Below are 15,907 nucleotides of genomic sequence, written 5' to 3' on the forward strand. Positions count from 1 at the left end.
ATAGGTAAGAAAATAGACTTAAATATATATTTCTTTTGGTATATAATTTTCTATATAAAGTCTCATTCTTAATAGCATAAAATGACTTGAAATTTGAAGTTCTCTGCTAGTACTTTAACCTCTCTTTCAATGTGACCTTTCCTACTTCAAATATTGATTTCTTTTTATAAAAAACTTCGATTGCCAAAATTCTTTTTTTTTGTTGGAAAGTAGACTCGAATATTTTTTTTGTCAATATATATTTTTTAATATAAAAATTCAGTGTGGAGGACACATACAACAAAACGAAGTTTTTCGTGTCGAGTTTGGTATGAAATTTTAGCTCTTTGAATCTAGTTTCTAGAGCAATAAATAGTTTGTCATTCTAAGCTATATTTTTGGAGATATTGCTATCAAAAGTAGTAATGGTCGGTTCTACCAAGAATTTTTATTTTTCTATTTATCTCCTATTATCTCTAGAAATTGGCATGAATTGAATTTTCTTTTCTCCTAGTCTTAATTATTTTATGCAATTTTTTCTAATCATAGAGTTTTGGCTTGCCTGAATCACTCCTTGATGTACTCGTTCAAGGTATGTGATGTCCTGCATGGATGTTGTTTTTAATTGCTTTTTTTTTTTTTTGCTTTGTTTTGTAGCTTTTGCATTATCTTCTATAAAAATTATGTTCACCCCTTGAAAAATTGTTTGAGGTCATACTTGGTCAAACTGGTCTATTAAGTTATTTTTACAGTTCTACTAACAATATCCCCTATTTTTTTCTTAAAAAAAATTCACATTATAGATTCGTTTGGAAGTATGAGTGTTGCATATTTGCCTCTTTCCAATTAAAATTATTTTCATCACTTTAGAGCAATGCCTCGACCAACTAACTAAAAATTATAAGAGTGCACCCAACATCTAGCTCGAGTTAAATATTTTATTCTTCACCCAAGAGGTTATTTGTGTTTGAGCTACCCTAAAAATTGACTAGTCTCTTAGTTTTGCCCTAAAATTAGGTCATTTTTCTGTTCTTGAAATTGAGCTAATCTTTTTCTCCTATATTGAGTTTTGTCCAAAGTGGGACTCAATGTCTTTTTTATCACTAGCTTGATGGGAATAAATAGAATAAGAAGTATAAGAAAGTGATATTTTATTTTATATACTATGTAATTTTTATGTGACAAAAATATTCAAAAAATATGGAGAACAAAAGATGAAGATTTAAAAATATGAAGAACTTTTTTTTAGCAAAAAAAGATCGAAGAACAATAACTTTTTTTCCTTGCAAGTTAACATTATAAACTCTAGTTTGACGAAGAGTGTTGAAGAACGGGTATTGGAGAGTCTCAAATGACTCACAAAGAGCCTATATTAATATGGTGGAGTCTGAAGTCTCACAGATGGATGTCTCACTACCGTGTTTCTGTTAAAAGATATTTTACTTATTTCAATTTCTATTTATGTTCAGTAATTTAATTACGATAGTATTTATCTTTAACTATTAGACTTTATGTGTAACAGTGACAAGGATAATTTAATTGTAATTAGATTCTACTTGTTTTTTATATCATAAATAAGTTACCAAAATATTACAAAAGAAATACGTAATTTAGTCTCTAGTTCAAAAATATGGCAAGGAATACTATATTTAAAAGGTAATTAATAATAAAAATATATAATTAAAAATATAAATAAACGGGCAATATGGGCAACTGACCGAGTCTGTCAAGGTCGGTGCATCCTTCCAATTTCTCTCTCCAATCTGAACAAAAACGTGTTCCGACTCCCGAAATATCCCGCTTTCATATAATTCACAACTCTGTCCTCCCCCGCTGTGCTCCCAGAACACGCTGGACCGAACCGACAACCAAGGGTGTTTACGACATTTCAATTCGTCCGACACGTGTAGTCTAGTCAGTTTGTTTTGCTATCTCCTTATCAAACTGGGATTAGGACAAAACAAGGCGGAAAAGCATCCCTGTCACGTTACAAAAAGCGCTATAAAGGACGAGACAGATCTGCAATCCTTGTCTGACATGTTTACTCCTTCGTCCTTGACCTTATCCGTTCCTCTTTCGCTTTTCTAATACTTCTACCCTGCCGTCGCTCCCCTATTCTCCAATCTTCCCTAAAGCAGACTCACCATGGCTTCTGTACTTCCCGTCTGTTCCTCTCTCCTCCGGCCCCCCTCCTCCTCCTCCTCTGGCCGGCGGAAATCCGATAGATCCGACGCGCATCGCCTCAGAGTCTCTTCCTCAAACTGGTGGACCCCGCTGTTCGGCTGGGCATCCGATCCCGACTACACTAACGACCATGAAGAGGACGCTGCCGCCCAGAAGGCTCGAAACGTGCCAGACAAGGAGAACGCTGAATCACAGCCGCGTCGTAGGTATGCTCCGGGGTGCTTCACGCAGGAGAAAGCGAAGCAGCTTCGGCTGAAGACTATGGAAACGGAGACGTTCCATGATGTGATGTACCACTCATCTATCGCGTCACGGCTCGCATCAGATTTGTCTAACCGTTATGGTCGATAGCCGGTGGGTGCCCCCTTGCCTGATCCCGGTGCCGGAAGTTTTCCTTCTCTGGTGGGTTTTTAAGGATTTAGGGTCGGGATCTGCAATTCGTCGAATTTACTGTTGTACCGCGTTGGATGTGTTTTCTTTTTTTCCCTTGGTTATTGTATCTGATTAGTCATAACCATGTTTGTTTTAAGCTGGTATATGCTATACGTTTCTCTGGATTATACTTCTTGTAGTGAATGGGATTTTTTCCCCCTTTGTTAGTATTTTCCACGGGTAATTTTTACCCGAAACTGTACAGAGAAGTGTATAAAAATTGAATTGTTGTTTTTCCAGTCTGTTTTTTTTTTTTGTGTGTACCCATAACGATTTAATGCTAATAGTTCAAATCCGGAGAGCATCTTTTTTATTTGAAGAAAGAGAGAAGTTGAGAACATGACGAGTTGGGGCTTCTCTAGTTTATCCAAAAACCAATGAATGATTGTTATCTGCTTTGGCGATTTCATTGTACATTACGGAGTTAGAATCTAGATCAACTATGGAGTTGTTTCTTTTTCTTTTCAGAAACGCCTTTTTCTGTTTAAAATGTTTCCTATAACTGCAGCTTTGTTGGATTTTTGAGAAAGAGAACAGGCCATGAACTTTGGTGGCTTTATTTTCTATCCATCTTGTTCCGAAGCGCAGGAAGCACCTATTTCTTAGTAGAAATACGTTTCTAGATACTATCTGGTTTTTGGTTTTTTCAATAAATATTAAAAATATATTTTTAATAAAAATATAAGGACCATTAGTTTTTTTTAAATGTTTTTTTAATTATAATTTTTTTAAAAAATCATATAATTTTTTAAGTAAAATTTTCTTGTCAATATATGTTAGAAAATAGTATAAAAAAATTTTGAATAAGATTTTGACAGTTAATGATATAATATTTTGAGCATGAGGCAATTTTCATAGCAATTTTGTGTTTGACATTTGATGTGATTAAAATTTTATCGATAAGTATAATAATATATTAGATTAATTATTAATTTTTATTTATTTCCTTAGAAAAGGCAATAAGAGGTCCATTTAACTTTTGTAAGAAAAATTTAAAATATTTTTTGTAATTTTCTAGTAAGTCTATAATAGTAATAGGTTTTTATTTGGGTGATTGAAAATTGATAGTGATATTTTATTTAATTTTGTTGTGTTTGATTATTGTATGTAGGGGTCGTATAGCCGAGCGCGAACCTACTTATGTTCGAGTCGAGCTTGATTTAATATTTTGAGTTGAGCTTCGAGCCGAGCCTTGTCTCGAGCCTAAAATTGTTATCGAGCTCGAGCCTCAACATACATTTAAAACTTTTCAAAAAATATATATTGAATAAAATATATATAAAATTATGCATACATTTTACATAAAATTGGGTATGACCTCTACATAAAATTGGGCATAACTTATATATATAATACGTGTATAAGATTGGGCATAACCTCTACTTAAAATTGAGTATAATCTATATATATAATACTTGTATAAAATTCGGCATGACCTCTACTTAAAATTGGGCATAATCAATATACATAATACCTGCATAAACACTCTATAAAATTATCTAGACATTCCATAAATACTTCATGAAATTGTTTATACACTCCATAAAATAATCTAAACACTCCATACACTGCATAACAATATAAATAAACTCCATAAAATAATCAAACACAACAAAATTAAATAAAATATCACTATCAATTTACAATCACCCAAATAAAAACTATAAATCCTTTAAATAAAATCCTATTACTATTACAGACTTACAAGAAAATTACAAGAAATATTTTAAATTTTTCTTAGGAAAGTTAAATAGACCTCTTATTGCCTTTTCTAAGGAAATAAATAAAAATTAATAATTAATCTAATATATTACTATACTTATCGATAAATTTTTAATCACATAAAATGTCAAACACAAAATTGCTATGAAAATTGCCTCATGCTAAAAGTATTATATCATCAACTGTCAAATAGTTATTCAAAAATTTTCTATATGGTTTTCTAACCTATCTTGGCAAGAAAATCTTACTTAGAAATTATATGATTTTTTAAAAAGAATTTATAATTAGAAAAATATTTTGAAAAAACATGAGGCACTAATGGTCCCTATGTTTCTAATAAAAATGTCTTTTCAACATTTATTGAAAAAACCACTAATAGTCTCTAGAAACGTATTTCTACTAAAATATCTTTTTAATTTATTTAAGAGCCATGAGGAAGGGACAAAGATTGTTTATGATCTCGCACGTAGGGGTGGCTTTGAATAAATTATATATAAAATTATGCATATATTTTTTAAAAATATAATGATAGGGGAGGTTCAGGAATGAATTTCAATAATGGATTAAAATGCACCAATATTAATATTTTTTACTCCAATTGTTGCCTAGCTTGTTTTGTAATTTTTGAATTTGGCCATAATTTATTATGTCCTCCTTAGTGCCCCTAGATAAAAATTTATATTCTAGGAAAAAATAAAAATATTTTTCCTATGATACATATTCCCAAAAAACCTTTAAATAAAATCTTATTACTATTAGTGACTTATTAGAAAATTACATGAAATATTTTAAAATTTTCTTAGGAAAGTTAAATGGACCTTTTATTGTCTCTTCTAGGGAAATAAATAAAAATTAATAATCAATCTAATATATTATTATACTTATCGATAAATTTTTAATTAAATAAAATATCAAACACAAAATTGCAATGAAAATTGCTTCTTGCTAAAAGTATTATAGCATCGACTGTTAAATACTTGTTCAAAAATTTTCTATACAGTTTTCTACTCCATCTTGGTATGAAAAATCTTACTTAGAAAATTATATGATTTTTAATAAAAAATTTCAATTAAAAAAATATTTAAAAAAACATGAGACACTAATAGTTTATAGAAAATTATTTATATAAATTTTATTTTTAATTTTTTCCAGATGAATTTTTTTTTATTTTATGATCTCGCTCGTGCGAGATCATCTTCTTGCGAGGGAGGGGGGAGATTATTTCTCCCCTGTTCTAGTTTTCCGCCGAGACGACGCGGAGGGAAAGGGGTTATGGCGCCAGGGAGGACCTATCGTCGGGGATGACGGCTGCGATGGAGGTGGCGGCAACGGAAGCGGCGGTGACGGAAGCGACGACAACGAAAACAGAGGCGACATCGAGGAGAGGAAGAAATCGAACGGACGGCCACAGAGGCGGCCGGCGATCAGCTGCGACGGCGGTAGAGATGGCCGGCGAACAACTGCGACGGTGGTAGAGGAGGCGACAACAACCGATGGGAGGGGTCGACGGTGACAGGGGGGAGGAAAAATTTTCCCCCCACTCGCTCGCGATCCCGTTACAGATCCATACCGATCCGACTCACTTCGAGCCGGCTCGCAAGCCGCCGAACCGAACCTAGCTTCGGTCGAGCTCGGCTCGTTAAGGTAAATGAGCCGATTTCGGTGCTCGAACTCGATAGATGACGAATCGAACTGAGCCGAACTGAGTCAGATCGGTTCGAAGCCACCCCTAGCTGTGAATCTTCAAAACTTTGACTGAAAACCCAATAGTGATGTAGCTTTCTGGAATCGGATACTCCTCGCCCTTGGTTTAATCACTATGTAGAAATTATAGTAGACTAGAATAGGAGCAATAAACAATCTTGAAGGTGATCACCAACAACTAAATTTGACGCAGAGAGTGCATAATAGAAGCAGAAATTGCAAAAAGAGATCACAAGATTTGAACAGGAATACCAAAGCGGAGAAATAAAAACACGAAAAAATGATACACTAAGGGGGGGGTTAGTCCACTATGAAGTGGAATGAATTTCCCCCGCATTACCTAGTTCATCCCACTTATGGCGTTAGTGCAAAATGATTTGAATTGAAGCGAGATAACATCGTTTCATCTCCTCAGGCAAAAACGACGGAAAATTGATTCCGCTCTTTTTTCCAAATCATCCACTTACCACGAGTGACGGCATCGCTTCTTTTGCTCCCCCCCCCCCCCCCCCCCCCCACGAAACTAAAAATCCCTCTCATTTCCTCTTCTCTTCTCCTCTCTCTCGGCTTCGTCTTCGGACGAATTTTTTCACCCGACCTTCTGCTCTCATTTTTTCTCTCTCTGCTCCCTCTGCTCCTCTCGCTCGGCTTTCGTCTTCGTTCTCTGCTCCCTCTGCTGTCTCTGCTCCCTCTACTTTCTCTTGTTAGCTCTCGTTTTCGCCCCATCTCCCTCTCTCGTCTCTTTCTCTCTCGGCCTTTCTCTTCCTTCTCCCTCTCTCGTCTCCCTCTCTCTTTTCCCTGTAGGCCTCCATATCTTTTCACTTTCGGCTTCCCTCTTCCTTCTCGTTCTCGCTCTTCTCTTTCCTCCTCCCCCGATTTCCTTTGATTTAACCTATTCCGATTTCGATATCCTTCGATTTCCTTCAATCTTCTTCGATTTTCGACAGTAGGCGTCAATTTCTTCCCTTGGGCTTACATTTCCCCATTCGGCGGTGATTTCCCCCAAATTTCAGAAGGTAATCCGAAACCCTAATTTTTTTTTTCAACTAATTTAGTGTTGTGTTTGAGTTAATTTGAATTTTTGTGCGTAATTTATCTTAATTGTGACCAAAATTTGGGATGTAGGGTTAAGGTTTATGGGATTTAGGGTTCAAATTCGTGTTGATAGGGTTTAATTTTTATATGTTAATTGTTTATCAGTTGAAATCTATTCCGTGTTTAACAATCCAAGACCAGTGAATGATTGGATTTGATCATCCGTTGTTAACTTTATGCATATACATTGTACAAAAGTCTTATTTTGTTGGAATCCCCTCTTTCTCTAGAATCTTTCCCAATTTCTTTTGTTGAGGTGCTAGAGAAACAGGTCCCTCTTCGAGCTCGATTTCCTCTCTTTGGCCCCATGCTGTGTTTAAATTAAAAACCCACCTCCCTGAACAAGCTACCTTCAGTCTCTCTAGTTGCAGTGTCACTGATAGATTTTGTGTAATATGCTTTATTCAAAGGGAATCAAATTACATGGTTGTGGGAACATGGAGAAGTTCATATCTAGAACGAAGGACATACAGAAAAACTAAAAAAAAAATATGGATGAGTAAAAAATGATTGGCTCTTGGAGTGGTTAGTCTCGTTGACGATTATATAAATGAGAGCTTTCATCAATGGTGAGAACTACATCGGGCACTTCTAATTAATTCTTCCAACAGCCAGAAGCCTTTCCACACCTCCTTGGTAAGATGACACCAGTGATTATCTCACCTTCTTGATGATTTTCAGCCATAACAAATATCTCCTTGAAAATTGAATTTATAACAAAAGAAAAGGATCAATAAAAATTACTAGCCTACATATGTCCATTGCAAATAAAAAATCACCCAGTATATTAAATAAAAGCTATGTTTACGTCAAATATGATACCAAGAATCATCCTACATACGATTAGTCATCTCATCATGAAGTTTGTCAGCTCTAAGACATTGCTCATGTTGTGACTTGATAGTTTCAGATTCCCCATCATTATTGAATTCATTTTCATCAAAGTTAGAAAAAACTATGGACCTGCTCTTCAAGTAAATTCATCACTTTCACATTCTCCAAGAAGTTAATAGGATATGGATATGGAGGTGGAGTTTGTAAAATAACAGAAAATAAATAAATTAGAACTCCAAATATTCTTTCAATTTCGTTCATCAATGTTGTATAATAGAAATTAAACAACTCTTTTGGATTTTATGAAAGAATATTATTATACTTTCAAATGATATAAAAAATCCTACACGGGCGTCGATTAGCCAACGAAACCCGACCCCCATCAATGACGACGTACGGTTCGTAGTGACTGCGAAGTCATATGGGGCTCTACCAGGGGTGTTCGGTGAATTTGGCCTTGATGAGTTAGTTTTTGCATTGTTCTAGTCATCTGCAATGAAATTAGTTAGATTAATTTTGAAATGTGTTAGAATGTTGTTAAATATGTTTGAAGTGCTATGAAATATTTTTGCCATGTGGTGAGGAGATTTTGGAGTTATAAATATCCACCACAAGGTCCAATTCAAACAAGGCTGAGTCGCCTACACGGGCGTCCATTAGCCAACGAAACCGGACCCCCATCAATGACGATGTACGGTTCGTAGTGACTGCAAAGTCATATGGGGCTCTACCAGGTGTGTTCGGTTAATTTGGACTTGATGAGTTAGTTTTTGCATTGTTCTAGTCATCTGCAATGAAATTAGTTAGATTAATTTTGAAATGTGTTAGAATGTTGTTGAATATGTTTGAAGTGCTATGGAATATTTTTGCCACGTGGTGAGGAGATTTTGGAGTTATAAATATCCACCACAAGGTCCAATTCAAACAAGGCTGAGTCGCCTACACGGGCGTCCATTAGCCAACGAAACCCGACCCCCATCAATGACGATGTACGGTTCGTAGTGACTGCGAAGTCATATGGGGCTCTACCAGGGGTGTTCGATGAATTTGGACTTGATGAGTTAGTTTTTGCATTGTTCTAGTCATCTGTTGGTTGAGCAAGTCAATATGGGGAACAGGATGCTTAATGGGGTTTGGAAGCATGAAGTATATTTGGACTGTGTCAATAGGTTCAATGAAGACACAACTAATAAAAAAACTGTTGAGCAGCTCAAGAGTCGAACAAGATCATGGAAGCAAACTTACCAAGCAGTAACAAGTTGTCTCAACACTAGTGGGTTCGGTTGGGATGCAACCACACATCGAGTTACTGCATGTCATTTTGTATGGCAAGACTATATCAAGGTCAGTAAATTATGATTGACTGTAAAACATTTTGTATGTTTTCCGCATTACTAGAACTCTATGCCAAGTTGTCTAAATGATGTTTTATCCTTGTAGGAGCATAAAGAAGCTAAAAAGTATAGACAACAAGGTTGCCCTCTTTATGACAAATTGGCTTTGGTAGTGGGAAACTCAATAGCCATGGGGAGAACAAGTCAAACTGATGAAGACATGTGCAATGATGTCCAACATCAGGAAGAAAATGAGCGCGTGGACATGCTCGAGGATGTCGATTTAGGTAGAGATACTCCTTCGCCATTCTTTATAGAAAATGAGTCAGCACCTGATCAATCTCCAAGTACTAACCCGTCAACTTCAAGTCGTCGTAGAAAGAGACCACAAATGGCCACCGACGATAGTATTATGTTCGCTGATATAATGACAAGAATTGCTACCCTACTGCAATCTCTACAATCTAAAAATGATAAAACCATCGGAGAAAATTGGTATGAAGCCCTCACAGAAATCCCGGACCTGTCGGTAGAGATGAAGTTTCGCGCTCCTGTATTGTTAGATACACCAATGAAGAAGGACATGTTCACGAAGCTGCCAGTAGAAGAGCGACTTAATTGGCTTAAATACTGTGCTAGTGAAATGTAGTCAATAGTTTGAAGTACACTATGTATTTTGGGACGATTGTTTTGAAGTTTAATTATTTTTTTTAATTATGACTTTATAAGACATATCATTGGTAGATTATAAATTTTATTATGGTTAAGATTTGGGTTTTCATGATTGTTGTGTTCTTATTGTGTGGATGAATGTTGTGGGTGTGTGATTGGAGATGGTTTTATATAGGTGTGATTGAAAATAGGTTATGATTGATGATAATGGTATGTTTTTGTGTTTATGATATTAGGAAGAAATAAGATTATTGTTGTAGTCGTCATTATGGTTGTGGTGATTGTATTTGTAGGTTTCCATGGAAGACAAATAGGAATACAAGAATGATTTTATTGACATGTCTTATATACATGATGACAAGATACTATATGAACCATAGGTATAGACGTACATTACGTCCTCGTGGGATTGATGAGGTCCGATTAGCAGGTGAAAATTTGGATGGAGATAGCGATGATCTTGGGGATGAAGGCAACCTATTAACAACAATGCGGAGGCGTCATGCATTAGAATCCACTAGAGCTACACAATTTCGAGATGCCATAGCTACTAGCATGTGAAGTGATTATTAGTAGTTGTACTTTATTGCATTTGAACATGTATGTTGTCGTTTGTATCTACTAAACTAGTAAGTTGATGATGTTAAACGCACAAAATCGTTGTTAGAAAAAATTTACTCTAATTATATTCGTTGTTGTCATTTTATACCTTTTTGTTTTAATTTTATTTATTAAGTATTTTAACTTATTAATTATTTTTATACTATATATCATGTTATTAAAAAATAATTTATTTATTAATTATATTCATTTATGTTATTTTTAACTGTTTTATGTAATTTAAATAATTTATTCTACTCACACGTAATTAGTTTAATAATTTATAATAAACTGTAATCATTAATTGGTTTAATTATGCAATTGCTATAATTAATTAAACAATTATGTTTATTTATTATATTCCCTTATGTTATTTTTAAATTTTTGTTAATTTTAAATAATTTATTCTACTCACTCGTAATTAGTATAATAATTTATAATAAACTGTAATCATTAATTGGTTTAATTAAGCAATTGCTATAATTAATTAAACAATTAGGTTTATTTATTATATTCCCTTATGTTATTTTTTAATTTTTATTAATTTTATGTACTTTATTCTAGTCACACGTAATTAGTATGTTAATTTATAATGAATTTTAGTCATTAATTGGTTAATTATCCAAATTCTATATTTAATTAAACCATTATGTTTATTCATTATATTCCCTTATGCTATTTTTTAATTTTTATTAATTTTATATAATATATTCTAGTCACGTAATTAGTATATTAATTTAGAATGAATTGTAATCGTTAATTGGTTAATTATCCAATTGCTATAATTAATTAAACCATTAGGTTTATTTATTATATTCCCTTATGTTATTTTTTATTTTTTTTAATTTTATATAATTTATTCATGTCACACGTAATTATTGTTTTAATTTATAATAAACTATAATCATTAATTGGTTTAACTATCCAATTTTTATAATTAATTAAACCATTAGGTTTATTTATTATATTCCCTTATGTTATTTTTAAATTTTTTATTAATTTTATATAATTTATTGTAGTCACACTTAATTATTGTTTTAATTTATAATAAACTATAATCATAAAAGGTTACTCATTCTCTTCTTTATTTAGAAAAGGACACTAAAATCTGTTTTCCAAACACTAACACTGGAATCTGTTTTCCAGCCACTTCAACTGGCCTGGACTAACACCCAAACATGAGTTGAAGTGGAAGCAATTCATTTCACTTCAATTCAATTTTCCACTTCATTGTGGACTAACCCCCCTAAGTAAAACCATGAAGAAAACCGCCCGTCAGGACAGCCATGAAAAGCCGATCTCTCAAGACCGCATTCCTGCTTAACCCAATTCAAACTGAAGAGAGTCAAATTTGCTAGTACATAAATTAGCTAGAAGCAAGTCTCCTCCTGTTTTGATCACCTTAACCCATTAATGATAGAACAGGTTGGTGCGACAAACACACAACAATAACCAAGGCACGTTTGTTCCCCCGACTCCTGATAGAACATAATTGTAGGCTATATATTAGCCCCACCTTCTTTTACTTAGTCAGTTGTAGATCATGTATACTCGGTACTGTCATGTGCTGTTAGTGTCCTGTTTTGTCTCCCTACTTGTAGGACACTACAACTACTTACTTGTATATTATTACTTGAGATTGAAATGTAAAGCAATGCGTTTGATAATCTTTATGGTGTCAGAGCGTTAGCTGTCAAAAGAACAGCCCCTCCTTTTTCTTCTATTCGTTCAATCTCTGTCCCATTCTTCTTCCTTCACCCAGATCTGCCGAGACTCCATATTTTTTTTTTCTCCATGTCCAATCCTTCCTCTCCACGCTCAGCCTCCTCCCAGGACACTCCACTTGTTCCTCCTCATAACTCAGCTACAATATCAACTGTTGCACACATCACCATGTCAGGTAATTCCACTTTTGCTGGTACAAATCTTATCTCCCTCAATGTTTCCTCTCAAATCCCCTTCAAATTAGCAAAAGATGGAGCCAACTATGCCTCATGGAAATCTCAGATGACCAACCTGCTGTTTGGTTACGGTCTCCTTGGTTTTGTTGATGGATCCCATCCTTGTCTTCCAACAGTCGATTATGCGTACGACTTATTGCTCCGGCAAGATAGGCTTGTCCTCCTGGGTATTCAAGCAACAATCCACTTAGCCATTGGTCCCACTATCAATAATTGTCATACTTCAGCAACTGCCTGGGGCCAAGCTTCAAACAAGCTATGCCAACAAATCAAACACAAGGATGCTTACGCTACTCACCTCCTTGATGCGGACTACAAAAGCGGGTCTTCCTGTATCAGACTATATGAATAAGATCAAAAGTGTGATTGATGACTTAGCCATAATTGGTCATCCCATCAGCGATGAAGAAATTATCAGCCATACTCTCAATGGCCTTCAAGATGAGTTCAAGGAACTCACTGCTACTGTTCGGGTTTGTGATTCTATAATCTCTTTCGAAGATCTCTATGACAAGTTACTCGATGAAGAGATGATCCTACAACGGAATGAAAACAAGAAACCAGAGGCGTCCATCACTGCTCAATTTACTCACAAAAGCAATGGTCAGAAGCACAAAGGTGGATCCCACAGAAACTACACTCCAACCAACAAAAGCTCCCATCCTTCCTCATCCAACCAACATCAGTTCAATAGCTCTCCTCATCAAGGTAACAGCTATCCCTCTGGATCATTTTCTCCATTCACCGCTCCTTGGCAGCCTAATACTCAGCAGAGCTACCCTCGTGTCGTTTGTCAACTATGTGACAAAGTTGGTCACACAGCAAAGGTGTGTCGCTCTCGCCCCAAACCAAACCATCCACAATCATGGCCACAAGCTCATTTAACCACCGGTGCCCCTAGTGCTTCCAATGGCAATTGGGTGCTTGATTCAGGTGCAACTCATCACATTGCTTATGACTTACAAAACCTTTCCATGCACTCCAACTATGACGGGAATGAAGATGTCGTTGTTGGTGATGGCACTGGTATTCCTATCTTTCATACTGACTCCTCTACACTTACTGCATCTAATACCTCCTTCACTTTGAATAATATTTTATGTGCCCCATCTATTAAACAAAATCTCATTTTCGTTTCTCAGTTTTGTAAACAAAACAACACCTCTGTTGAATTTGTTCCTAACCATTTTCTTGTGAAGGATTTGAGTACGGGGGCATCCTTGGCACGAGGCCAGAATAGGAACAACTTATACGAATGTCCATCCTACTCTCCACCTTCCAAAGTCTCACCCTCTACCTCCTTCACCACGACATCTGCCTTATGGCATCAACGACTCGGTCATCCCTCCCTCTCCATCCAAAAAAACTCCTTGCCAAGAAGCACATTACTTGTTCTGCGTCTCCAAAATTTCAGTCTCACTATGACTCTTGTGCTTGTAATAAAAGTCATAAATTGCCTTTTCATGTTTCATCCCTAAATTGTCATGAACTGTTTCAAATTATTTATTCAGATATTTGGGGTCCATCTCCAATTTTATCCAGTGACAAGTTTCGCTATTATGTAATTTTTGTTGATTACTTCACGAATTATACATGGTTCTATCCTCCCAAAGTCAAATTCGATGTTCCTGCTATTTTTCAGCAATTCAAATCTCTAATCGAAAATTTCTTCCATACCCAAATTAAAACAGTTTACACTGATGGCGGTGGTGAATATCAGGCCTTAACACACATTGTGTGTAAATCTGGCATTCAACATCTCACATCCCCTCCCTACACACCCGAACATGTTGGCTTCGCCGAACGGAAACATCGTCACATTGTTGAAACCGGTCTTACTCTTCTTCACCAAGCTTCATTACCTCTTCGATTTTGGTCATTTGCCTTTAAAACAACTACATATCTCATCAATCGCATGCCCTCCTCTACTATTGCCTTTGACACTCCATTTCACAAATTATTTCATCATCATCCCCATTACACTTCCCTTCGTGTTTTTGGTTGTTTATGTTATCCCTGGCTTCGTCCCTATACTAAACATAAATTAGAACCTCGCTCTCGCCTGTGTGTTTTTCTTGGCTACTCCATTCCTCATCACTCCTTTTACTGTTTTGACCCACGTACTAACAAAGTTTTGTCTCTCGTCATGTTCATTTTGTCGAACATATTTTCCCTTATGCCCATCTTGATTCATCCACTTCCCATGTCAGTCCCACCTCTTCTAAAATTTTTTACCATTTCACCAAGGGTCCACTTCACAAACAAATCGCAACCACCCAAACCCATCCACCCAGCCCCATCACTCCTACTACTTCTTCCCCAAATGCCACCCTGTACCCACATCATCTTCCCGATCCTCAAATCTCTCCATTCAAATACCGATCATCGACCTCCCCCGAAATCTAGGCCTCACTCTCGCCCTCACCTTCTCGGCCCGCTTCCACCTCCTCTCCTCGCATTGTTCTCCTCTCGCCTGAAATTTTGGCCTTGTCCCCAGCAAATCCGGCCACTCTGTCGCCCTACCCTTCTCTGCCTGTTACCACCCCCACTCCTCGCATTGTTCCCCTCTCGCCTGAAAACTCGGGCCATTCCCCAGAAATTTCGGCTTCTCTCTCACCCTCCCCTCCTTTGGCCGATTCCCACTCCTCTGATCTCGCTATGCCCACCTCGCCGAGTCTCACGGCCCAATTGGTTGCTCCTATCTCCACGCTATCGCCACCTCCAGATGCCCATGCTACGCACCCTCCACAGGTATGTTTTCCATCCTCCCCTTTCGTACATAATCCACCTTTTGATTTCCCCCCACCACTGATGCTTCTGCTCCACCCTCTCGTCCTACAACCCGATCTCAACATAACATTCACAAACCTAAGAAAATTTTTGACCTCCACACAACCCTCACAGACTTCTCTCTCATCGAACCAACAAGTTACACCCAGGCTCAGAAATATTCTCATTGGTGTCAGGCCATGAGTGATGAATACACTACTTTCCACAAAAACAACACGTGGTCCTTAGTTCCATCCTCTCCCTCCCAAAATGTTGTCAGCTGTAAATGGGTTTTTCGGATCAAAACTAATCATGATGGAGTCGTTGCTCGTTACAAGGCTCGCCTTGTTGCCAAAAGCTTTCACCAGCGTCCTGGTGTTGATTTCTCTCAAACATTCAGCCCTGTTGTAAAATCGGTAACTGTTCGTTTAATTCTTGGTATTGCCGTCTCTCGGGGTTGGTCCTTGCGCCAGTTGGATGTTAACAATGCCTTTTTACAAGGCACCTTGTCTGACATGTTTTTATGCAGCAACCACAAGGCTTCGTGCATCCTCAATTTCCACATCATGTATGTAAATTACACAAAGCTATCTATGGTCTACGCCAAGCACCTCGTGCATG

At 36.5% G+C, this 15,907-nt stretch overlaps 1 protein-coding gene across 1 annotated transcript; it reads left to right on the forward strand.

Moving 5' to 3' along the window:
* The first annotated feature begins 2,124 nt into the window (after nt 1–2,124).
* Nucleotides 2,125–2,514, forward strand: LOC137946723 (uncharacterized). Its single transcript, XM_068793036.1, has one exon. It carries the CDS (start codon nt 2,125–2,127, stop codon nt 2,512–2,514), a length of 390 nt encoding a protein of 129 aa, XP_068649137.1.
* The last annotated feature ends 13,393 nt before the right edge of the window (nt 2,515–15,907 follow it).

This window comes from Aristolochia californica, unplaced genomic scaffold (genome assembly GCF_029961685.1).
Source record: "Aristolochia californica isolate CCGP_79_NKW_82.1479 unplaced genomic scaffold, dmAriCali1.0.hap1 SCAF_12, whole genome shotgun sequence".
In the NCBI taxonomy this organism is placed as follows: Eukaryota; Viridiplantae; Streptophyta; class Magnoliopsida; order Piperales; family Aristolochiaceae; genus Aristolochia; species Aristolochia californica.